Genomic DNA, 25,829 nt, shown 5'->3' with positions numbered 1-25,829 from the left:
TTTAGATGCCGTGATCAAGTGAGATCACGGCTTTTAAATGCGCAAAAACCCGGAAGCTCGAGCTACCGGGCTTCCTACCGATGCCCCGTGTGGACAATTGGGGCATCGGTAGTTGCGCTGAACACTTTCAGCCTCACTGACAAGGCTGAAAGTGTTCATGATGCAATTATTATTTTGGCCACCAGATGGCAGGCAAGGATAAGAAATGAGCAATATCCAGTTTAAATCGCATTTTAAAAATCCTTGATAGAAGAAAATTTAAAATAAAAAAACATAATTTATAGGCTCATATATGAGCCTCAAAATCACCACAAAAAAAATTAAAATGTTAAAAATATATAAAAAAAATAATATATATATATATATATATATATATATATATATATATATATATATATATAAAAGTTCAAATCACCCCTCTTTCCGTATAATAAAAAAATAAATACCTAAATAACAATAAATAAACATCATGAGTATCACCGCGACTGAAAAACTTCCAATACGGCGAATGGAGTAACAGAAAAAAAGGTCAAAATGGCGATTTGCCATTTTTTCATTGCTTCTCTTACCCCCAAAAAATTTGATCAGAAAGTCACGGACACTCCAAAATGGCATCAATAAAAACAACGGCTTGTCCAGCAAAAAATAAGCCACTAAACAGCTCAGTAGACATAAGTATAAAAAGTTATAGGGGGTCAGAATATGGTGATATAAAAAATAAATAAATCAAAGTTTAAATTTATTCTTACACTATTTAGACATAAAAAACCTACATTGTAATCATACTGACCCAGAGAATGAGGGGAATTGGTCAGTTTTGCCACAAACGGAACGCCGTGGTAAAAAAAAAGTGAAACGTGGAGGAATAGCAATTCTTTTACATTTCCACCCCATTTATTTACCGCTTCCCAATACATTTTATGCCATAATTAATGGTGGCATTAGAAAGTACAACTTGTCCCGCAAAAAATAGGCCCTCATACAGCTATGTAACCGGAAAATATAAAAAAGTATTGGCTCACGGAAAATAGGGAAGAAAAATGAAAATGCAAAAACTAAAAAACCTCCAACAGTGAAAGAGTTGAATACTGAAGCTAGATGGATATTCAAACTGGATACTTGTGTACCTAATGCACTAAATTACAAGCAAGATTTTATATTACACTATTGATTTTGACCTGGTTTAGTGTGTTAATTTTCTCTGTTTATTTTGGTTTCCACTTTAGTTTTTCCTATGTAAGTTGCTGGGTCTGTTGTGTCTGAGGCCAGTGGGATCTGTCCCAGCATTAGATATAAGCACCACCCGTGTTCACACCATCTTGCTATGACTAAGGCCTCATGCACACCACTGTGTGTATTTTGCAGTCCGCAAAAACGGATCCGCAAAAAATACGGATGACATACGTGTGCATTCCGTATTTTGCGGAACGAAACAGCTGGCCCCTAATAGAACAGTATTATCCTTGTCCGTAATGTGGACAATAATAGGACATGTTCTATTTTTGCGCGGAACGGAAATACGGACATACAGAAACGGAATACACACGGAGTAACTTCAGTTTTTTGTGTGGACCCATTGAAATGAATGGTTCCGTATACGATCCGCAAAAAGAACGGAACGGACACGGAAAGAAAATACGTTAGTGTGCATGAGGCCTAAGGGTGCTATATACATCTGAAACATATGACAGGAGGTGCATTTTTCTGAGCACTCTGGGGCACATTTATTAAGACCGATGTTTTAGACACCATTCTTAATAAACCCCTAAGCTGGCGGGTGGTTCTACCGAAGTTTTGAAGAGGCGCCTGCCTCTTCATAACTTTGGTGGATCCTTCGCCAATTCTAAATATAAGATAGCTGGTGGTAATCAAGGGGGGCAGCTGATGGCACTGGGGGGGGGAAGAGCTGGTGGCACTGAGGGGGCAGCTGATGGCACTGAGGGGGAAGCACTGGGGGGCAGCTGATGGCACTGAGGGGGCAGCTGGTGGCACTGAGGGGGGGAGCTGGTGGCACTGAGGGGGGGCAGCTGGTGGCACTGAGGGGGGGGAGCTGGTGGCACTGAGGGGGCAGCTGGTGGCACTGAGGGGCTGATTAGTTTTTATAAAGAAAAAAGTTTTTTTTATTATTTTTTGTTATTAGAGTACTCGATTAATCGTTGGATTAATCAATAGACTACTCGATTACAAAAATAGTCGATAGCTGCAGCCCTATTTCTGTGTTCAGAAAAAATTGCAGCATGTTCTATGTTCTGCGTTTTTCACGCAGCTCTGGCTCCATAGAAGTGAATGGGGCTTCAGTGAAAAATGCATTGCATCCGGACACAATCAGGATAAAACGTGTTTTTCACTGATGGTTGCTATAAGATGTAGCAATTCTCAAGTTTTTTTTTTTACGCGTGTGAAAAACGCATCAAAAACTGATTGCACTCACACGGAACAAAACTGAAACACGCATTGCATCTGGATTGCATCAATTTTTCACTAAAGCCCCATTCACTTGGGGAACCAGAGCTGCACAATATAGAACATTCAGCGAATTTTCCTGAAGGCAGAAATGAACAATCCTGTGTACAGTCCCATTGATATGAATGGGTCAGGAATCAGTCCGGATGTTATGCGTTTGCTGCAGCCATCGCAGCTGGACAGAAAACTCGCTCGCGTGAGAGAGGCCTTAGGGCAAATTGTTTTGTTTTTAAATCAGCTCCATTCTCTACATTGAAATAATTAAAAAAATAAAAAATAAAATATTTCATGAACAGCAGGTGTCAGGCTGTACGTCTACAATGCATTGCTCCTATCTACAGTCTCCTATTCTGAATTACATTTAATTTTTACTAGTAAATTTACAGATGAGTAGATCGGCGCACAGTTAGACAGAATTATAAAAGATAAACCATGACTTGTGCTTATGGTTTTGTGTCCTTGGAAACAGCAACACATTTACATTTATTTGCTGCCATATAACACATTTTAATAAATAGCTCCCTTCATTTACAAACGCACCCATGCGAAACGATAGGTCTCAGCAGTCTTATTTCACAGGCTCGCCTAATAAAGCTCTAACATGCAACAGAATGCAGAGATGAGACAATATTACGCTCTAACTGGGAGTATTTTAGCTCCAAAAAGGTAATCAGTCCTTAATAAGAAATGGATATGAAAATGTATGACAGAAATATAATGAGAAAAATGGGTTGATAGGAGAGGGTGAGATAGACAGACAGACAGATATATAATAAATAGATATTGATGAAATACAGAATACATAAATGTATAAATAAGTATGGATAGAAGAATAGATACATAGATCTTTCACAAACATCTCGTCATAAAACTTCTTACCTCTTTTTTCCTTCTTTTTGTCTTGGTCACTTTATTTTCCTTAGACTTTTTGGACTTTTTTCTTTTTTGAATGGTGACCTGTTCTTCAGGAAAGAAGTCATCTATGGCCTCCATACCCAGATCTTCATCCTCTAAACAGAGAGAAGGCACCAAGTTTTATTATAATTTTAATCTTTTAAGCAGGAAGACATTTCACAGGCATTAAAAGGGGTTGTCTGGAGTTATTACAAAAATAAATACAGCACTGTAAATCTGATGGTCAGCAATATATACATAAGCTAAACAAGTTTTAGGCAAAAAAAATAAATAATATTTCCTCATTTCCCTAGTTCTGTTCTGGCCCCTTTGTTGACATGCAGTTGCAGAACTGTGGGGGCGTGTAACAACAATCTGAGGTTTTATTCACAATATTTGTGGGTGTCAAAGACTGCCGTTCCCCTTTCCCTGCTCTGCAAAGGGAGAGAATAAAAGTGCTGCCCTGTCTGCGGTCTGACTGCTGGGATACTCATGTTGTATGTGTGGGACTACAAGTATAGTACAATGTCATTGCTGATACACACAGGATCTTCCCCCTACGCGTTCTTGTGTAATGCTCTGCAGACACTTCCTCACAGCCAGCAGAAGAGAACAGAGGAGAGGACTCCTCCAGTCTTTGTCAGCTCTGTGTTTGCAGGGTGAGGAGGGAGGGAAGATCCTGTCCTGCTCGACATCTGAGGCAGAGCCCCCAACCCTGAGTCTGTGCTGCTGATGGTTGAAGGGGTTAAACTTTGCTGAATCCAGTGGGAGGGGAGACAAAGGGCAAACAGCTCAGCCAGCAGATTGGCAATGCAGGGGCATGTCTTGTCGCTCCAAACAGCACAGCCCAAAGTGAGGTTCTGTCCACAGAGGCAGACATGCTCCTTCAGGCTTGTGCAGGGAACCTCATCGGAGCAGGGAACTAAGCTGACATCACAGGTTATGTGACCTCAGCTAACTAGTAGAACCGGGCCACTGGAGATTAAGTAAGTGAATTGAAAATCCCTTACATTTGCTTAGTTAGAAACATACAAAGAACAACAAAAATTCTAGCACAACCCCTTTAAAGCTTCCGCGTTTAGAACTTGAATATGAAAGACTTTTGATGGCTGTTTTTTCCAAATAAAAGGTAAAAGCATTACAAAAAAACAAAAAACTAAGTAAACACAAATGAGTTGAAGGTCTACATCCTTTAGCATTCAGAAGTCAATTATTTCCTTAAAAAGTCTTATTGAAAATTATGAAGGTTAGGCCCAACAAAAAGTGGAACAGTTGCCCACAGCAACCAAATTATTGCACTGCGTTTCTAACCTTCACAAGAAAAATCATGACAAGAATAAGGTTGATGTGGCCAGCATCACAACTTTTTATTTTCCCAATCTGAAATGTCAAGGAAAACCAGAAAAAAACCACCAATGGGAATCTTATCTGACTATTGGGCTACAAAGTGAGCATACGGGCATCTGAGCTCCAAACATCGGCAGTAGAATGGGTCATTCATTGACTTTCAAAGAAAAAAATTGTCAACAGTTTTATGCCCCATCTGAGGGCACCATAAACTGGTGACCAAGACCGTGAGAAAAACACTGAGTTAGGGGTTGTCCAGCCTTTAGTAAGTGATGGCTTATTCTCAGGACAGGCCATCACTAGGTGATTGTTAGGGGTCCAATACTGATTCTAGCAAAACAACTGGGTCAGTTAATGTGATCAGCCCAGCATTTTAATTAAAGACTATCTTTATCAGACCTGGCAGCATACGGAAGCACATGTCCTATCTTTGGCTGTAAATTGCAGACTGCGGACTTATTGAAGTCAATGGGTCAATGGATGCACACAATCAATGTCCATGTTTTGTAGATCCATGGTTTGCCGCCTGCAAAATGGACATGGTTGTGTGAATGAGGCCTTAGTTTTATAGTTCCTTAGCCTCAATGTTTGATCTAACTCTTGGGATCCCCACCAATCTGCATAATGAAGGAGTTTGCACAGGCACATAGGCGGACCTCATATTAAAATATTAAACTGCATCTCTCACAAGTATTATATTCACAAACTGAAAACAAAAGTCTATTACAAAAAACGTTTAGGTGCCATTAATGGACTAAAGCAACCATTCAGTGGCTTCAGCGGACTAGATCTTTTTTATGCTAATAGCTTTTTGGTTTGGGCCATAATTAAAATAGTTTTGGGGGTCAGACAGCCCTTTTAAATTTAGCAAATAGACACAAGGCAGATCTATTGCTCATAGTAACCAATCACAGTACAGCTTACTTTTTCCAAGAGCAGTATAAGAACGAAAACAAAGACAGTTTTTCTTTTTAGACATAAATCTCCCTTTGAGTCTTGCTATTCTTTTAGTAGACATATCAAAAAACCGGCCCCGATTTAGGTCAAGAACTCATTTACCTAACCTCAGTTTACTTTGGAACTTATGCCATAATGACTGGTGTGAAACGAGGAATAGGCAAGGGTAAGCCCCCACCTAAAACTCCATCTCGCAGCAAAGACAGTAGTGATATCATTTTCTTTAGGCTACATAAACACAACCGTGCATGGATCATGTGATGGACCATGTGATGAGCGCAGTGACGTCACCAAAGGTCCTTTTCCTCCCAGGTCAAAGAAGAAGAAAGAAGAGAAGCAGGGCTGCGTGAACAAGTGGATGAGGTGAGTTTAATTATAATTAATTTTTTTTAACCCCTCCATCCCTATTTTACTAAGCATTTTGTATTAAGAATGTTATTATTTTCCCTTATAACCATGTTATAACGGAAAATAATAATGATCGGGTCCTCATCCCGATCATCTCCTAGCAACCATGAGTGAAAATCGCACCGCATCCGCACATGCTTGCGGATGCTTACGATTTTCAAGCAGCCCCATTCACTTCTATGGAGCCTGCGTTGTGTGAAAATCACCGCTCCTGTGCCCAGCCCCATATAAATGAATAGGTCCGGATTCAGTGTGGGTGCAATGCGTTCACCTCACGCATTGCACCCGCGTGGAAAACTCGCCCATGTAAAAGAGGCCTAGGGCCTTTTTCACACGGGCATCGCATGTGGGGGAGAAAAGGACATTTGGTGATGTCACTGCGCTCATCATATGGTCCATCACCATGATGGACCATGTGATGAGCAGGGAGCCATCACATGGCCCATCACCATGGTGATGGACCATGTGATGGACCATGTGATGAGCGCAGTGATGTCACCAAAGGTCCTTTTCTTCCAGGTCTTCAAAGAAAAAGAAAGAAGAGAAGCAGGTCTGTGCAAACAAGTAGATGAGGTGAGTTTAATTTTTATTAAAAAAAAATTAACCCCTCTATCCCTAATTTACTTTGCATTCTGTATTAAGAATGCTATTATTTTCCCTTATAACCATGTTATAAGGGAAAATAATAAAATCTAAACACCGATCCCAAACCCAAACCTGAACTTCTGTGAAGAAGTCTGGGTTCGGGTCTGGGTACCAAACATGCAGATTTTTCTCACGCGCGTGCATTAAAACGCTTTGCACTCGCACAGAAAAATCACCACATCTTATCCGGCCCTCACACGCGACACCCGTGTGAAAGAGGCCTGAGTGTCTGGGTTATTTATTTGTTTAGGGGGTCTGGGGTCTGTATTTATTTGGACTGTTTTTATTAACAGATCTTGGCTGGGGGTCTGTATTTACAGAGTCTAGGGTCCATTGTTATTTAGGAGGTCAGTATTTATTTATGCGGTCTGGTTTGGGGTCTGTATTTTAAAGGGAACCTGTCACCTGCAAAACGCATATTAAACCGACCACAGTACCTTACACAATCCCCCTAGTGTGTTGCTAATCATGTTTTTCTTTCCTCTTTGTGTTTCTTCACAGGAGCGCCCTCCTTGCTTCAAGTAAAGCTAAGCCCGCCCCTTACCCCTCCTCTCTACAATTAGATGGACATGCTGCCGTGATCACGCTCTTCTTGCGCATGCGCGGTAAGCTGCCTGTTACAGCGTGACGACCGGACGCGCGCGATCTAACTGTCCGGCGCATCCGCAGTCAACAAAATGCAGGCGGGTGAGTGAGTGAGGATCGCGCTGTAACAAGCAGCGTACAGCGCATACGCTAGAAGAGCGCGATCCCGGCATCACGTCCATCTAATTGTAGAGAGGAGGGGTAAGGGACGGGCTTAGCTTTACTTGAAGCAAGGAGGCCGCTGCCCCCTTGCCTTTAAGCCTGACTCGGAGACAGCGCCAACCGACATTAAAACAGCGTTTTTAACAAGTATGAAGAAACACAAAGAGGAAAGAAAAACATGATTAGCAACACACTGGGGGATTCTGTAAGGTACTGTGGTCGGTTTAATATGCGTTTTGCAGGTGACAGGTTCCTTTAAGGGATCTGGTCTGGGGTCTGAATTTATTTAGAGGGTCTAGTCTAGTGTCTGAGGCATGCATTTATTCTAAGGTACACATTTATTTAGGGGTCTGAATTTATTCATTGGTATGGTGTCCGTATTTATTTTAGGGGGGTCTGGTGTCTGTAGTTATTTTGAGATTTGATCTAGAGTCCATATTTATTCTGGGGTACATATTTAGTAATATATATGAAAATATTTAGGAAATCTGTTTTGGGGTCTGTATTTATTTAGGGAGTTTGGTGTCTCTTGTTAGTTTTGGGGTCTACTTATAGTATATTTGGGTCTGATTTGGAGTCTATATATTTAGTGGATCTGCCATTATTTGGAGGATCTATATTTATTGTGGCATATTTGAATATAGGGCCTGGTGTCTGTATTTATTCTGGGATCTGCATTTATTTTGGGGACTGATCTGAATTTATATTTTTAGGGCTTTGGTGACTGCATTCATTCCGGGGTTTGGTCTCAGGTCTGTATTTATTTTTGGGTGCCTCATGGGCTTTTATTAACCAGTTCAGACTGGGCCATTTACCTCACTACCTGACCAGCTACACTTTCTGTTTCTACATTAAAAAAAAAATTTTTTTTTGTAGCCCAAAGTGCAACTGAAATACTTTCTTAACCACTTTCTAAACCCCTGTACGGTGGAAGTCCAGCATTTAAACATGGTGCCTGCTCAGATGCTGAGAGGGCGCCATAGCTACTGAGTTTCTGCCGATTTAAACAGCAGACATCTGGAGCTAATGTATGCGATTGGCGATAACGCTGACCAGACATTTGATCCCTCAGATGCCATGGTCAATTGTGACCACAGCATCTGAATGGCTCCCCTGTGTTGAGATCAGGAAATCGAGGAATTCCAAATGCACACTTACTTGGTGATCTTTTTCATCTTTTCAGCAGCAGATATGCCTATTCCTAGGCTATTCTTTTGTCCTGCTTCTCAGACTTTTGCCCCAGCTTCTCTCAGATGTACACTGATCAGCTACAAAGTCCAAGACACTACCTGCTGCCCCAGAGTGGAAAGCAATGCTCACATGAGCAGTGCTAGCCAAACCAAGGGCAGGACTAAACAAGCAGGAAGTGTCTTGGACTACCAAACGCACAACGTGCTTCAGTCTGAAAAGTGGTGTGGACATCTTGGATGGCAGAAGAACCCAGGAATTAGTGGATCTGCAGTGGAAAAAATGAAAACGAGCCCAGTGCTGTGTTCATACCCCAACTTATGGGATTTTTTTTTGTTGAACCAGAGGGTCACTTTATTTATACCGCATTCTCTTCCCTTCAGCGGCTGCTTGTGTAGCAGAAGACAAGCTTTTGGCTAATAAACTCCAACTACAATGACAACGATCATGCCAAGTGGAACTGTTCCTCGTGAGAATGCCAGGAGGCGGGAAAAAACGTCCTGTAAAACATGTGGCCTTTTGATGATTTATTGATTAGGTAGGTTATAAAATCTTATCTGTGGGGAACGGCTACAGAGGTCCATTAAAGTAGTGTACATAAAGGTCAGTGGCCATAGATAAAAATAAGACCCTTTTAAGCAGCTGCTTGACACCACCACACTCCTAAGCACCTGAGCTAGCAGGTCTCGATAAATGTAACATCTCCTTGTTTGCTGACATTGTAGCACCTGAGAAAACCACATACCTCTAGGTTCTAACCAAGCAATAAAGTGGGGTCAAGACCTACCTGGAATAGGTCACCTCTATCCAGGGGTCCCATAGTAACATCAAGGTTTTTTTAAATAGCTGGCATAGATTTGATTTTCTGGCCAAGGACCTCCAGAACATTCACTAAATTTATTAACATGCCTGCACGTCTTAATAAGGTTTGAGCATCTTACTCCCGGGTAGTTCTTGCTAAGACTCGTGTAAGAAGTGCCAGTTTTAATAAAGTCCAATGTTTATGAGGGTCAACAGACCCACTGACTTCTGGCAAGAGAAGAATTAGTCATGTTGATATTTCTTCTCAGACCCCGTAAGGTTTACATCCTCAGTGAAGTGGTGTAGATACAAATCAGCCATGTTGGATTCTTTGGATCGAACAGTGAAGGTGTCTATGGATTGTCCACAATTAGAAAAGGAGGCTGCTTTCTTGTAAAAATAAAGCCACGCTTGTACATGGATTGCCCGAGTAATGCGGTTCAGTTCCATTGAAGTGAAAGGTGCAGACCTGCCATACCATACACAACCTGTGGATAGCTGTTACTTAGAAAAACATAGCTACTTTCTTCCTAAAACTAATCCCGGAACCCTGTTAAACACTTTAGACTAAGCAATGAGGATAATGATTCACATATGATGGCCAAGTAACGGGGCCCTTTTTTCCTCCTGGTGCTCAACTTTTTGGGTTATTGTCTCTTGACGTCTTAAAGTTCTTCTTGTTTGCTCCTAAAAAAAATTCAAATGGCTCTCAGATTGATCAGCTCAGCCCCACATCTACAGCATTTTGTCTGTTCCTGCTTTAGTAGCATGATCACACTACCACAAATCACCCGCACAGCCATGGCTTGAGTGCCGGTGAAGGTCTAATTGACAGTGTAATTGCCTTGGCATTAGCAAAGAAAAGAGTATCTTGAACAATTTCTGTGTAATGACTGCTCTTCTGCAATCAGGCCCAGGTATTTCTGAAGCACTTTAAAAACTTCCCATCCTACACAAGGAAAAAAAATGTTACATCTCATTCTCTTCATCCTGAGGGTCACCAGAGTCATTAAGTGGCTTTGAAAAGCTTTGCCATTACCTGCAGAGACATGTGTCAGTCTCCATTGCTCTCTCTAGTGGTTGGTATTGCCCTGACAAATGATAACTTAATTAGGCCACTGTTACAAAAGACGGAACTAGACATTCAATGGAGCTCATCTGTGTGTGGACACCCATCATGGCAGAAACCACGCCAAGAAGGGACATGTCTCTACTTGACATGGATTGGCACGAAACAAATGGGGGCATATTAACCACTTCAACCCCCCTAGCTGAAACCCCCTTAATGACCAGGCCACTTTTTACACTTCTGCACTACACTACTTTCACCGTTTATTGCTCGGTCATGCAACTTACCACCCAAATGAATTTTACCTCCTTTTCTTCTCACAAATCGCTTTTATTTGGTGGTATTTCATTGCTGCTGACATTTTTACTTTTTTTGTTATTAATCGAAATTTTACGATTTTTTTGCAAAAAAAATGACATTTTTCACTTTCAGTTGTAAAATTTTGCAAAAAAAACGACATCCATATATAAATTTTTCGCCTAATTTATTGTTCTACATGTCTTTGATAAAAAAAAAATGTTTGGGTAAAAAAAAAAAAATGGTTTGGGTAAAAGTTATCGCGTTTACAAACTATGGTACAAAAATGTGAATTTCCGCTTTTTGAAACAGCTCTGAATTTCTGAGCACCTGTCATGTTTCCTGAGGTTCTACAATGCCCAGACAGTACAAACACCCCACAAATGACCCCATTTTGGAAAGTAGACACCCTAAGGTATTCACTGATGGGCATAGTGAGTTCATAGAACTTTTTAGTTTTTGTCACAAGTTAGCAGAAAATGATGATTTATTTTTTATTTTATTTTTTCCTTACAAAGTCTCATATTCCACTAACTTGTGACAAAAAATAAAAACTTCCATGAACTCACTATGCCCATCATGAAATACCTTGGGGTGTCTTCTTTCCAAAATTGGGTCACTTGTGGTGTAGTTATACTGCCCTGGCATTTTAGGGGCCCATATGCGTGAGAAGTAGTTTGCAATCAAAATCTGTAAAAAATGACCGGTGAAATCCGAAAGGTGCTCTTTGGAATGTGTGCCCCTTTGCCCACCTTGGCTGCAAAAAAGTGTCACACATCTGGTATCGCCGTACTCAGGAGAAGTTGGGGAATGTGTTTTGGGGTGTCATTTTACATATACCCATGCTGGGTGAGAGAAATATCTTGGCAAAAGACAACTTTTCCCATTTTTTTATACAAAGTTGGCATTTGACCAAGATATTTATCTCACCCAGCATGGGTATATGTAAAATGACACCCCAAAACACATTGCCCAACTTCTCCTGAGTACGGCGATACCAGATGTGTGACACTTTTTTGCAGCCTAGATGCGCAAAGCGGCCCAAATTCCTTTTAGGAGGGCATTTTTAGACATTTGGATCCCAGACTTCTTCTCACGCTTTCGGGCCCCTAAAATGCCAGGGCAGTATAAATACCCCACATGTGACCCCATTTTGGAAAGAAGACACCCCAAGGTATTCAATGAGGGGCATGGCGAGTTCATAGAATTTTTTTTTTTTTGGCACAAGTTAGCGGAAATTGATTTTTTGGGGTATTTTCTCACAAAGTCTCCCTTTCCGCTAACTTGGGACAAAAATTTTAATTTTTCATGGACTCAATATGCCCCTCACGGAATACCTTGGGGTGTCTTCTTTCCGAAATGGGGTCACATGTGGGGTATTTATACTGCCCTGGCATTTTAGGGGCCCGAAAGTGTGAGAAGAAGTCTGGAATATAAATGTCTAAAAAATGTTACGCATTTGGATTCCGTGAGGGGTATGGTGAGTTCATGTGAGATTTTATTTTTTGACACAAGTTAGTGGAATATGAGACTTTTTAAGAAAAATAAAATAAAAATAAAATATCTATTTCTGCTAGGGGTGCACCGAAATTTCGGCGGCCGAAAATATCGGCCGAGAATGCACCTAATCTGTTTCTGCCGATATTTTTACATATCGGCCGGAAATAGCGGGGAGGAGCTGGGGGCCGGTGCGTTCACTGTGCTCCGGCCCCCAGCTCCAGTAGTTATAAAATGTTGTACAACTAATAAGCATTCTATTCATTTGGCCCCCCTCTGCAGTATTACATTCAATACAGCCACATCCTACTCACAGGGCTGTGCTGGCCGGCCGGGCAGACGAGCGGCAGCATCACGACTGACGTCACATGCCTGCGCCGCCTCCTTCATTCAGAAAGTAGACCGGGCACATGACGTCAGTTGTGACGCTGCCGCTCCTCTGCCCGGCCGGCCAGCATTAAGATGACAGCCCTGTGAGTAGGATGTGGCTGTATTGAATGTAATACTGCAGAGGGGGGCCAAATGAATAGATTTCTTATTAATTGTACAACATTTTATAAGTACTGGAGCTGGGGGCCGGAGAACAGTGAACGCACCGGCCCCCAGCTCCTCCTCCCAGTTCCTCCCCGCTATTTTCTATTAATCTATTAATTGTACAATGGGGGCTGTGGATGGCACTGTTATGGGGTGGGGGTCTGTGGATGGCACTGTTATGGGGTGGGTGGGGGTCTGTGGATGGCACTGTTATGGGGTGGGTGGGGGTCTGTGGATGGCACTGTTATGGGGTGGGTGGGGGTCTGTGGATGGCACTGTTATGAGGTGGGGGGGTCTGTGGATGGCACTGTTATGGGGTGGGGGGTCTTTTAAAAGTATTTGGGCAAAAAGGCAGTTTCGGTTTCGGTCAAGGGGTATCCTGAATTTTCGGTTTCGGTTTCGGACCAGAATTTTCATTTCGGTGCACCCCTAATTTCTGCTAACTTGTGTCTAAATGGAGCCTTACAGGGGGGTGATCAATGACAGGGGGGTGATCAATGACAGGGGGGTGATCAGGGAATCTATATGGGTGATCACCCGCCTGTCATTGATCACCCCCCTGTAAGGCTCCATTCAGACGTCCGTATGTGTTTTGCGGATCCGATCCATGTATCCGTGGATCCGTAAAAATCATACGGACGTCTGAATGGAGCCTTACAGGGGGGTGATCAATGACAGGGGGGTGATCAGGGAGTCTATATGGGGTGATCATGGGTGATCAGGGGTTCATAAGGGGTTAATAAGTGACAGGGGGGGTGTAGTGTAGTGGTGTTTTGTGGTACTTTACTGAGCTACCTGTGTCCTCTGGTGGTCGATCCAAGCAAAAGGGACCACCAGAGGACCAGGTAGCAGGTATATTAGACGCTGTTATCAAAACAGGGGTTAAAAAAATCGCATCTCCAGCCTGCCAGCGAACGATCGCCGCTGGCAGGCTGGAGATCCTGTCTCTTACCTTCCGTTTCTGTGAACGCGCGCGCCTGTGTGCGCGCGTTCACAGGAAATCACGGTTCTCGCGAGATGACGCGTATATGCGTCGTTGAGCGCAGAGCTGCCGCCTCCGGACTGCAGGTCTGCGTTAGGCGGTCCGGAGGCGGTTAACAGCAATTACTATTGGAAATAAGGGGGCGCAGATTTGTTCCAGTTTTCACACGTATTTCACAATACAAACCAAAATACATGTGGTTGTCCCATGAAAAATATTCTATATTAATAAACCAGCAGCTGGATCAGAATATTTTTGTAATTGCTTGAAATAAAAAAATTGTATAGCCACTGAGCTATTCAATAAAATGTATCTGTATAGCGCCGCCTGCTGTTTGTCCTTTTTCTTATTTCGCCCACTTCAGTTACATGGCTGAGGTGGTCGCTCATGCTCAGTTCCATCTTTCAACTGCCACCAACCTGATTTACCAAAGAGCTGCAGCTGAAGGGACATGATGACCCCTTGAGCTACTAGCTTAAAATATATACAGCAGAACAACTGCTGGGGTGGATCTGGATCCATCAGAGGTACAGGGCTGATTCTACCTTTGTAAAAAATATGCTATATGATGTCTGATTTTCATTTATTGACAATACTCATGGGATAACCCCTTTAAGCCATGTGTACAGGAGGCTGAGTGGTCGCACATGGAGTCCTTGCATATCTGTGCTATTGCACTGTAGGCACTGTGCATGGTGCACTGCATGGAAAACAGGTGCAAGGACAACACTGATAAATGTGTCCCATAGTCATCTTGTGTAATTTTTGTTGTTTGTCCTATGATTACAGTTCTGGGTTTTCCTTCCGATCCGTTCTGCAGCTGGCGTCTTATGACACAGGCCCATCCTGTATATTAATTAGATATGTCTCCTGATCTCAGTCTAGACAATTTAGCAGAATGTTCATCAATCAGCCGGAGTCCATCGTGCACATTTGTACTGTCAGAACAATAAAGGTCATTTACAAACCAGAAAAATCAAGCTCCAGATTAGAGGACTTGTGTGTCCAAAGAATGGAACGTTATCTGAATTTTACTGCAGCTAGAAGAAGTGAACCTCACAAAACTACTTCTTGAATTAAAGGGAAAGTCCTTCTTTTCTTGTAGTGTTCGAAATACCCTGCAAGTGATACAGTTAAAGGGATTATCCCGAAATGTAATATTTATGACCTATCCCTGAAAGTCAGACCCCCGCCTATCAGCTTTTCGAAGAGGTGCAGAGCTCCAGGAATGCTTAGGCCTCATACTCGGCCAATGACGTCACCGTATATGGTCAAATGGCCTAGGCGCAAATGCATAGGGCTGATCTGTAATACCAACCATAGCCACTATACAATGTATGGCGCTCTTCAAACAGCTGATCGGTGGGGGTGCTAGGAGTCGTACTGACGCTAATCTGATATTGATGACCTATCCTAAAGATAGGCCATCAATATCAAATTCCGGGGTAACCCTTTTAATTCTGGCTACCTGCAGTGCCACTAGGGGTAGCTTTCTGCATATGGATTTTAATTTTTACCGTTCCTCTTGAACTTTATTGGAAGAGCTACAGATTTGTAGGCAGAAAGCCCCCCTAGTGGCAGCTGTAGGTAACCTGAGTTGTTTTATTTTAGCTCTTATTTTATTTTTAATGTTACACTATGATCTCCTGAAGAAAGGCAACAGGAGTAGTTCAATTCTCTTCTCGCCATTGATCCCACGGCAGTGGCATGATGTGCCTCTATGGTAGTACGCTAACTAGGTGCCACTTGTTGCTAGAAGCCATTGGAAGATCAATGGAATATTAACCAGGAGAAGTGGTATAAAGGGACAGTGGAGACTTTTGACAAAATAAGTTAAAGACATTGATCCATTTTAGTATTTTTTGAAATAATAAAGGGGGGGTTGGGGACACTCTGATGGTGATGTTTTAAAGTAGTCAAAAGAGCTCCGCTCTTGGACCCCCTTAATTTGTAAGTGAGTACTGACACTCACTTCAGACTACTTCCCTCTACTGACACCAATGGAAGGATTGAGGACTCAAAGTGCACACAGACATCAAAGGTCATTCCCATGAAATGAGTGCAAAGACCAATTCATACAGCAGCACATTGAGTGCCCCTGACCTTCATCAACATGACCCCCTCTCATTGGTTTGATTTCCAGGTTAGATATCCTTCATCAGTCATAGAAATCACATTAGTCATCAGTCATCAGTATATATATATTTCATCTGCCAAATTTGTCACTATCTAGAATGTGCCAGGACCATAACAGCGCTATACCCGCTTACATAACGTGTTCTCTAAAGATTTACCAAATCTCACAAGAACAGCTCATCCTCTACCTGGTGGTGGAGCGGTCCACTGAGATTGACCAACGTCACAGCCACGGAGACGCCCACTGAGGAGAGCTGAGGTCTCCTCCTTCCTCTACCGATACAACTAATTAGCATACTTGGCGCCAGAACACAGCGGGTAGCATAGAGGCGCAACGGAGGGGGCAATCTGACAAAAAAACGAACAAAAAAAAACAATGGCACATGCTGGAGGCAGTTTACATACTATACTAAGGTATTAGTTTAAAGAAAAAATCCCATTAAAGGTCCTCTTTAAAGGGAACCTGTCATCAACTTTATGTTGACCTCACTGAGGGCATAAATTAGTGACAGAAATGCTGATGTCAGCGGTGTGTCACTCATGAGCTAAAAGTCAGTGGTTGCCGAGAACCAGCATCATAATCATTGCAGCCCAAACCTGGAAAAGAGTCACGGCCACCAGAGAAGAGTCCTGGTTATCCATAATCTCCTGCTCTCCCCGTCCATCTGCTGATGATTGTCAGTTCTCTCCTAGAGAGAAGGGAGAAAACCAGGTAGAAGACATCGGTCATCAGCAGGTGGGCAGGAGAGCAGGAGCTCATGAATAACCAGGACTCTTCTCAGGTGGCCGGGACTCTTTTCCAGGCCCAGTCTGCAATGATTGTGATGTTGGTTCTCGGCAACCACTTACTTTTAACTTATAAATGACAGACCGCTGAAATCAACTCACCTGTCTCTACTTTATTCTGCAGTTAGTATGGGCAGCACAAAGGTGATGACAGGTTCCCTTTAATGTGTATGCAGGTGTCCTAACAATCCATTGACGAAAAATGTCAGGGGAGAGAATTACGCTCTCAAGGGAGCGTACCCATGGTTTCTGCCTAATCTCCTTTCTACATTCAGAACACAAGCGCAGTCGGCCAATCCAAGCAAGTATATGGGGAAGTTGGGAGGAATAGTTGCCGAGACTCAGGATAGGTCATCAGTATCTGATCGGTGGAGGCCCGACACCCGGGACCCCCGCCGATCAGCAGTTTGAGACGGCACCGGCGCTCCCGTGAGCTCACCAAGCACACTGTATAGCGGCTGTGCCTGGAGTCGCAGCTCAGCCCCATTCACTTCGATAAGTAAAAAAAAAAACGGAAGGAGGAATGTATGTTGCTAGGGTAGTAAAAAAAAATGTTTTTCTATTTCCTGGAAACGGATCCACAATTGCGGATCACAATGCGGGTGACATATTGGGACCACGGACCACATTTTGCAGACAATAGTAGGACAAGCTCTATTTTTTTCTTTTCGGATCCGCATATGAATGGGGCCATTGAAATGAATGGGTCTGCATTCCGTTCCTTAACTACAGGGGAGGGAGGGGGGGGCTGGCCACCAACGAGTTAACTACAGGGGAGGGAGGGGGGCCCACTGGCTACCAACGAGTTAACTACAGGGGAGGGAGGGGGGCTGGCTACCAACGAGTTAACTACAGGGGAGGGAGGGGGGGTCCACTGGCTACCAATGAGTTAACTACAGGGGAGGGAGGGGGGGGCGCTGCACTGGCCACCAATGTGTTAACTACAGGGGGGGGAGGGGGGGTCTGCCCCCTGCTGCCTGGCAGCACCTGCCAGGCAGCAGGGGGCAGTCATGTACACAGTTCTTTTAGTATATTCTAACCTGAAGCGTCCCCATCACTATGGGAACGCCTCTGTGTTAGAATATACTGTCGGATCTGAGTTTTCACGAAGTGAAAACTCAGCTCTGAAAAAGCTTTTATGCAGACGGATCTTCGGATCCGTCTGTAGGAAAGTAACCTACGGCCACGGATCACGGACACGGATGCCAATCTTGTGTGCATCCGTGTTCTTTCACGGACCCATTGACTTGAATGGGTCCGTGAATCGTTGTCCGTCAAAAAAATAGGACAGGTCATATTTTTGTGACGGACAGGATACACGGATCACGGTCTCGGCTGCAAAACGGTGCATTTTCCGATTTTTCCACGGACCCATTGAAAGTCAAAATGGAAAACGGCACAACGGCCACGGATGCACACAACGGTCGTGTGCATGAGGCCTTATTCTCATTTCCTTTATCTTTTATTATGTCATTTTATGCCGATAATGTACATATATCTAACTGTATGTACAAACCGGATTCCCAAAAAGTTGGGACACTAAACAAATTGTGAATAAAAACTGAATGCAATGATGTGGAGATGGCAAATGTCAATATTTTATTTGTAATAGAACGTAGATGACAGATCAAACGTTTAATCCGAGTAAATGTATCATTTTAAAGGAAAAATACGTTGATTCAAATTTTCACGGTGTCAACAAATCCCCAAAAAGTTGGGACAAGTAGCAATAAGAGGCTGGAAAAAGTAAATTTGAGCATAACGAAAAGCTGGAAGACCAATTAACCCTAATTAGGTCAATTGGCAACATGATTGGGTATAAAAAGAGCTTCTCAGAGTGGCAGTGTCTCTCAGAAGCCAAGATGGGTAGAGGATCATCAATTCCCACAATGTTGCGCAGAAAGATAGTGGAGCAATATCAGAAAGGTGTTACCCAGCGAAAAATTGCAAAGACTTTGCATCTATCATCAACAACTGTGCATAACATCATCCGAAGATTCAGAGAATCTGGAACAATCTCTGTGCGTAAGGGTCAAGGCTGTAAAACCATACTGGATGCCCGTGATCTCCGGGCCCTTAAACGACACTGCACCACAAACAGGAATGCTACTGTAAAGGAAATCACAGAATGGGCTCAGGAATACTTCCAGAAACCATTGTCGGTGAACACAATCCACCGTGCCATCCGCCGTTGCCAGCTGAATCTCTACAGTGCAAAGAAGAAGCCATTTCTAAGCAAGATCCACAAGCTCAGGCGTTTTCACTGGGCCAAGGATCATTTAAAATGGAGTGTGGCAAAATGGAAGACTGTTCTGTGGTCAGACGAGTCACGATTCAAAGTTCTTTTTGGAAATCTGGGACGCCATGTCATCCGGACCAAAGAGGACAAGGACAACCCAAGTTGTTATCAACGCTCAGTTCAGAAGCCTGCATCTCTGATGGTATGGGGTTGCATGAGTGCGTGTGGCATGGGCAGCTTGCATGTCTGGAAAGGCACCATCAATGCAGAAAAATATATTCAGGTTCTAGAACAACATATGCTCCCATCCAGACGTCATCTCTTTCAGGGAAGACCCTGCATTTTTCGACAAGATAATGCCAGACCACATTCTGCATCAATCACAACATCATGGCTGCGTAGGAGAAGGATCCGGGTACTGAAATGGCCAGTCTGCAGTCCAGATCTTTCACCTATAGAGAACATTTGGCGCATCATAAAGAGGAAGGTGCAACAAAGAAGGCCCAAGACGATTGAACAGTTAGAGGCCTGTATTAGACAAGAATGGGAGAGCATTCCTATTTCTAAACTTGAGAAACTGGTCTCCTCGGTCCCCAGACGTCTGTTGAGTGTTGTAAGAAGAAGGGGAGATGCCACACAGTGGTGAAAATGGCCTTGTCCCAACTTTTTGGGGATTTGTTGACACCATGAAATTCTGATTCAACATATTTTTCCCTTAAAATGGTACATTTTCTCAGTTTAAACTTTTGTTCCGTGATTTATGTTCTATTCTGAATAAAATATTAGAAGTTGGCACCTCCACATCATTGCATTCAGTTTTTATTCACGATTTGTATAGTGTCCCAACTTTTTTGGAATCCGGTTTGTATATATCTATTAGCGAACTCCTGGACAAATCATATGATGACAATCTTGAACCTGATCCTGTGGGCTGCGCCTCCCGATCACTAGCATCTCCGTTCCCAGGACAATCGATCATGTGACCGCCGCACAGATGTGATCACGTGACACCCTACGTCACTTGTGGACACACCCACAAACTGCAGCCGCCGGTGCAGAGCAGACGACTGAGCATGCGCCTACTTACAAATAAGGTCCCATGGTGACTGGCCTCTCCACCTGTTATTTCCACATGAGGAGGGAGGCGATCACTAGAGGACGCTTTTGCTTCCAGCCTCCCAGGTCATGTGACCGCTTACCCTTGCGATCACATGACCGAGAGGTTTACACATACATAGGAAGATCTTGAGCGATATTATCACAAATAATGCCCCTTTTTTAATAAATCCATAAGCGATCATGTGTCCAAGTAATAGGTACGTCCCACAGTTATAATACTGTTCGATTTGAAGAATTTAGTTTGTAACCTGGATGACACCTGAGGGCGGCCCCCTCCTCCAAGGGGCATCCTCTTGGTGGTTTTTTGGTATGTTTTATCTATAAATATCGACCTATGTACTATATTTATTGTAATATTGTGAAACCTGATGAAGGGGAAATTTTAATCCCCGAAACACGTTGTTTCCATTAAATAAGAAGAATTCATCCATTAAGACCGTCTCCACCGGTGATTTCACGCCGAAGCAGAACCCTTCTTTTATCACTGCAAATACCTTTTGGGGGACTGGACATCCTATCCAAAAGAATACAGTCTGTGGCTCCAGTCCCGGTACTAAGTCTACAGTAGAGTTGTGCCTATATTGGCACAACCCCACAAGGTGAGCCTGGATATTTCTCACTACATTATTCTATTGTTTGAACATACTACCCTATTGTGCGCCCCCTTTTTCTTCCTTTCTCTATTCCCCACATTCTTAGAGGGGAATCTAGATTTGTCGACGTTATAAGATTAAAAGGGGGCCCTGTGTGGGGGCCTGGTTTGATCCTTGCTATGGGGCCCTTACTTCTCTATGTACGTCACTGACACAAGTCATTTTGTCTAATCTTCGTTCGTGCAGAGGTAGCGACATGTCTACAGGTAATTCATCCTGGGCATCTGGCTCAGTTAAAGGGATCTTCCGGTTTTAATGATTTATTTTTTTTTAGGGTACTTTCACACTAGCGTTCTTCTTTTCCGGCGCTGAGTTCCGTCCTAGAGGCTCAAATCCGGAAAAGAACTGATCAGTTTTATCCTAATGCATTCTGAATGGAGAGTCAGTCCTTCAGGATGCATCAGGATGTCTTCTGTAGTCTTTTTGACTGATCAGGCTTTTCAGAAAAACGTAGCATGCAGTATTTTTACCTCCGGCCAAAAAGCCTGAACACTTTGACTGAACGCCTGATCAGGCTTTTTTCCCATTGACTTGCATTAACGCCGGATCCGGCCCAGTGTGTTCAGTCAAAACGGATCCGGCTTTTGCATGTTAAACCCGAAAAATGTGAAAAAAAGGTTAAAGTCCATAAATGGCGAATCCGTTTTTTCCAATGCATTTTTCCATTGTGATCGAAAGCCTGATCAGGATTCAAATGTAATCCGTTTTCACACGTTTTTCCGGATCCGGCGAGCAGTTCCGGTGTCGGAATTGAACGCCGGATTAAAACAACGCTAGTGTGAAAGTAGCCTTAGCAAGTGCCCACAGCCTGCCTCTAAAACAGAACATTCAGACTTACTTTCACACTTGCGTTTTTCTTTTCCGGCGCTGAGTTCCGTCACAGGGGCTCTATACCGGAAAATAACTGATCAGGCATATCCCCATGCATTCTGAATGGAGAGTAATCCGTTCAGTTTGCATCAGGATGTCTTCAGTTCAGTCGTTTTGACTGATCAGGCAAAAGAGAAAACCGCAGCATGCTACGGTTTTATCTCCGGCGAAAAAAACTGAAGACTTGCCTGAATGCCGGCATTTTTTTCCATAGGAATGTATTAGTGCCGGATCCGGCATTCAAAATACCGGAATGCCGGATCCGTCCTTCCGGTCTGCGCATGCGCAGACCTTCAAAAATGAAATGAAAAAAAAAAAAACGGATCCGTTTTGCCTGATGACACCGGAAAAACGGATCCGGTGTTGCAATGCATTTTTCTGACTGATCAGGCATTTTTCTGACTGATCAGGATCCTGATCAGTCAGAAAAATGCCTGATCAGTCAGAAAAAATGACATCCGTTTGCATACAGTTTGCCTGATCAGGCAGTCAGTTCAGGCAACGAAACTGCCTGCCGGAATCAAACAACGGAAGTGTGAAAGTACCCTTAGGGTACTTTCACACTTGCGGCAGAGAGATCCGGCAAGCAGTTCCGTCGCCGGAACTGCCTGCCGGATCAGGCAAAATGTATGCTAACTGATGGCATTAGTAAGACTGATCAGGATCCTGATCAGTCTTAAAAATGCCTGATCAGTTGAAAAAATGCATTGAAATGCCGGATCCGACAGTACTGAAGAATGTTAGAAAAGCGTACCGGGTACACATTTCAAAGGACCCTAAAGTTTGTATATTGGGGTACACCGCAGAATTGAGTACAGATGATGTTAGTAAAGTGGCAATTGGGCGACTGTTATATGTGGCAAGGAAACTAGTGGCGCAACACTGGATCCAAGCTGAACCGACAGGGTTTCAAGAATATTTGTCAAAGGTCGATACCATGCTTTCGTATGAAATAATGATATTTCAGAAGAGAGGCTGCCCAGCCAAATATGAAAAGTCATGGGATTCTTGGAGGGAACATGTGACTTCTATTGGTAGTAATTACTAGTTAACCGACACTGGAATGGGGGGGAAAGGGGTGGGAGGGGGTGGTCGGAGAAGGGGGGGGGTTTATGTCAGTTATATTATTATATTTTAGTGATTCCTGACGGTATCCTACGGTCTGAAATGGAAATTTCTGTACTTATCATTTGTAATGTACAAGGATTGGCATTATTTGATCTTGTATGTCAAGTAATCTTTCTAATAAAAAAAGATCTGATTCAAAAAAGAAATGCCGGATCCGTCTTTCCGGTGTCATCCGTCAAAACGGATCCGGCATTTATTTTTTTCACCTTTTTTTCAGTCTGCGCATGCGCAGAACGGAAGGCCGGATCCGGCACTAATACATTCCTATGGGAAAAAATGCAGGCAAGTCTTCAGTTTTTTTCGCCGGAGATAAAACCGTAGCATGCTGCGGTTTTCTCTTTTGCCTGATCAGTCAAAACGACTGAACTGAAGACATCCTGATGCAAACTGAACAGATTACTCTCCATTCAGAATGCATGGGGATAAAACTGATCAGTTATTTTCCGGTATAGAGCCCCTAAGGCCTCTTTCACACTTGCGTTGTCCGGATCCGGCGTGTACTCCACTTGCCGGAATTAAACGCCGGATCCGGAAAAACGCAAGTGTACTGAAAGCATTTGAAGACGTCTTCAAAATGCTTTCAGTGTTACTATGGCACCCAGGACGCTATTAAAGTCCTGGTTGCCATAGTAGTAGTGGGGAGCGGTATACTTACAGTCCGTGCGGCTCCCGGGGCGCTCCAGAATGACGTCAGAGCGCCCCATGCGCATGGATGACGTGCCATGCGATCACGTCATCCATGCGCGCGGGGCGCTCTGACGTCACTCTGGAGCGCCCGGGGAGCCGCACGGACTGTAAGTATACCGCTCCCCCGCTCCCCACTACACTTTACCATGGCTGCCAGGACTTTAGCGTCCCGGCAGCCATGGTAACCATTCAGAAAAAGCTAAATGTCGGATCCGGCAATGCACCAAAACGACGTTTAGCTTAAGGCCGGATCCGGATCAATGGCTTTCAATGGGCATTAATTCCGGATCCGGCCTTGGGGCAAGTCTTCAGGATTTTTGGCCGGAGAAAAAAGTGCAGCATGCTGCGGTATTTTCTCCGGCCAAACAACGTTCCGTTCCGGAACTGAAGACATCCTGATGCATCCTGAACGGATTTCACTCCATTCAGAATGCATTAGGATAAAACTGATCAGGATTCTTCCGGCATAGAGCCCAGACAACGGAACTCTATGCCGGAAGAAAAGAACGCAAGTGTGAAAGAGCCCTAAGACGGAACTCTATGATGGAAAAGAAAAACGCAAGTGTGAAAGTACCCTAACAGTGGATGTAAAAAGTCTACACACCCCTGTTACAATGTCAGGTTTCTTTTTCCACCTTTAATGTGACCTATATAAACTGTACCACAACTGAAATCTTTTAGGTGGAGGGAGGAAAACAAAACCAAAAACTAAAATAATGTGGTTGCATGAGTGTGCACACCCTCTTATAACTGGGGATGTAGCTGTGTTCAGAATTAAGCAATCACATTCAAAAACATGTTAAATAGGAGTCAGCATACACCTGCCATCATTTAAAGTGCCTCTGATTAACCTCAAATAAAGTTCAGCTGCTCTAGTTGGTCTTTCCTGAAATTTTCTTAGTCGCATCCCACAGCAAAAGCCATGGTCCAAAGAGAGCTTCCAAAGCATCAGAGGGAACTCATTGTTCAAAGGTATCAGTCAGGAGAAGGGTACAAGAGAATTTCCAAGGCATTAGATGTCCCAGGGAACACAGTGAAGACAGTTTTCATCAAGTGGAGAAAATATGGCACAACAGTGACATTACCAAGAACTGGATGTCCCTCCAAAACTGATGAAAAGACCAGAAGAAAACTGGTCTGGGAGGCTACCAAGAGGCCTACAGCAACATTAAAGGAGCTGCAGGAATATCTGGCAAGTACTGGCTGTGTGGTACATGTGACAACAATCTCCCGTATTCTTCATATGTCTGGGCTGTGGGGTAGAGTGGCAAGATGAAAGCCTTTTCTTATGAAAAAAAACATCCAAGGCAGGCTACATTTTGCAAAAACACATCTGAAGTCTCCCAAAAGCATGTGGGAAAAGGTGTTATGGTCTGATGAAAGAAACCAAGGTTGAACTTTTTGGCCATAATTCCAAAAGATATGTTTGGCGCAAAAACAACACTGCACATCACCAAAAGAACACGATACCCACAGTGAAGCATGGTGGTGGCAGCATCATGCCAAGGGGCTGTTTTTCTTCAGCTGGAACTGGGGCCTTAGTTAAGCTAGAGGGAATTATGAACAGTTCCAAATACCAGTCAATATTGGCACAAAACCTTCAGGCTTCTGCTAGAAAGCTGAACATGAAGAGGAACTTCATCTCTCAGCATGACAACGACCCAAAGCATACATCCAAATCAACCAAGGAATGGCTTCACCAGAAGATTAAAGTTTTGGAATGGCCCAGCCATAGCCCAGACCTAAATCCGATTGAAAATCTGTGGGGTGATCTGAAGAGGGCTGTGCACAGGAGATGCCCTCGCAATCTGACAGATTTGGAGTGTTTTTGCAAAGAAGAGTGGGCAAATCTTGCCAAGTCAAAATGTGCAATGCTGATAGACTCATACCCAAAAACACTGAGTGCTATAATAAAATCAAAAGGTGCTTCAACAAAGTATTAGTTTAAGGGTGTGCACACTTATGCAACCATATTATTTTATTTTCATATTTGGTCTTCCCTCTACCTAAAAGATTTCAATTTGTTTTTCAATTGAGTGGTACAGTTTTTAGCTCACATTAAAGGCAGAAAAAGTTCTGAAATTATTTATCTTTGTCTCATTTTTTTACATCACAAAAAACTGACATTGTCCCATACCGTAATGGAGGGTGCACAGGGCAAGCGCGGCCACAGCTCTATTCACTGCTGTGGGACTTCCGGGTGTAGCTGTGCCAGTGCTCGGCTATTTTCAGAAGTCCTACAGCAATGAACAGAGTGCCCTATCTGACATTGATGGCATATCCTAGTGTTATGCCATCAATATGTAAGAGAAGCCAACCCCTTAAAGCCCCTTAGGCTTGGCCCAACCTCTAGTCTCTCAGCTTACAGTCTGAGTGTGTGTT

General features: G+C 43.4%; 1 protein-coding gene across 7 annotated transcripts in view; it reads right to left on the bottom strand.

The window, feature by feature from the left end:
* The window catches only part of CHD5 (chromodomain helicase DNA binding protein 5), a 241,244-nt gene that overhangs the window by 209,725 nt on the left and 5,690 nt on the right, over positions 1 to 25,829 (bottom strand). For all 7 annotated transcript variants that reach the window (XM_044282149.1, XM_044282152.1, XM_044282154.1 and 4 more), the window contains exon 2: positions 3,343 to 3,473. In XM_044282149.1, the coding sequence (XP_044138084.1) occupies positions 3,343 to 3,473 (131 nt within the window). The remainder of the gene's footprint in view (positions 1 to 3,342; positions 3,474 to 25,829) is intronic.

This window comes from Bufo gargarizans, chromosome 2 (assembly GCF_014858855.1).
Source record: "Bufo gargarizans isolate SCDJY-AF-19 chromosome 2, ASM1485885v1, whole genome shotgun sequence".
Classification (NCBI taxonomy): domain Eukaryota; kingdom Metazoa; phylum Chordata; class Amphibia; order Anura; family Bufonidae; genus Bufo; species Bufo gargarizans.
The sequence above is the reverse complement of the archived record's forward strand: the minus strand, read 5'-3'. Positions and strand labels throughout refer to the sequence as shown.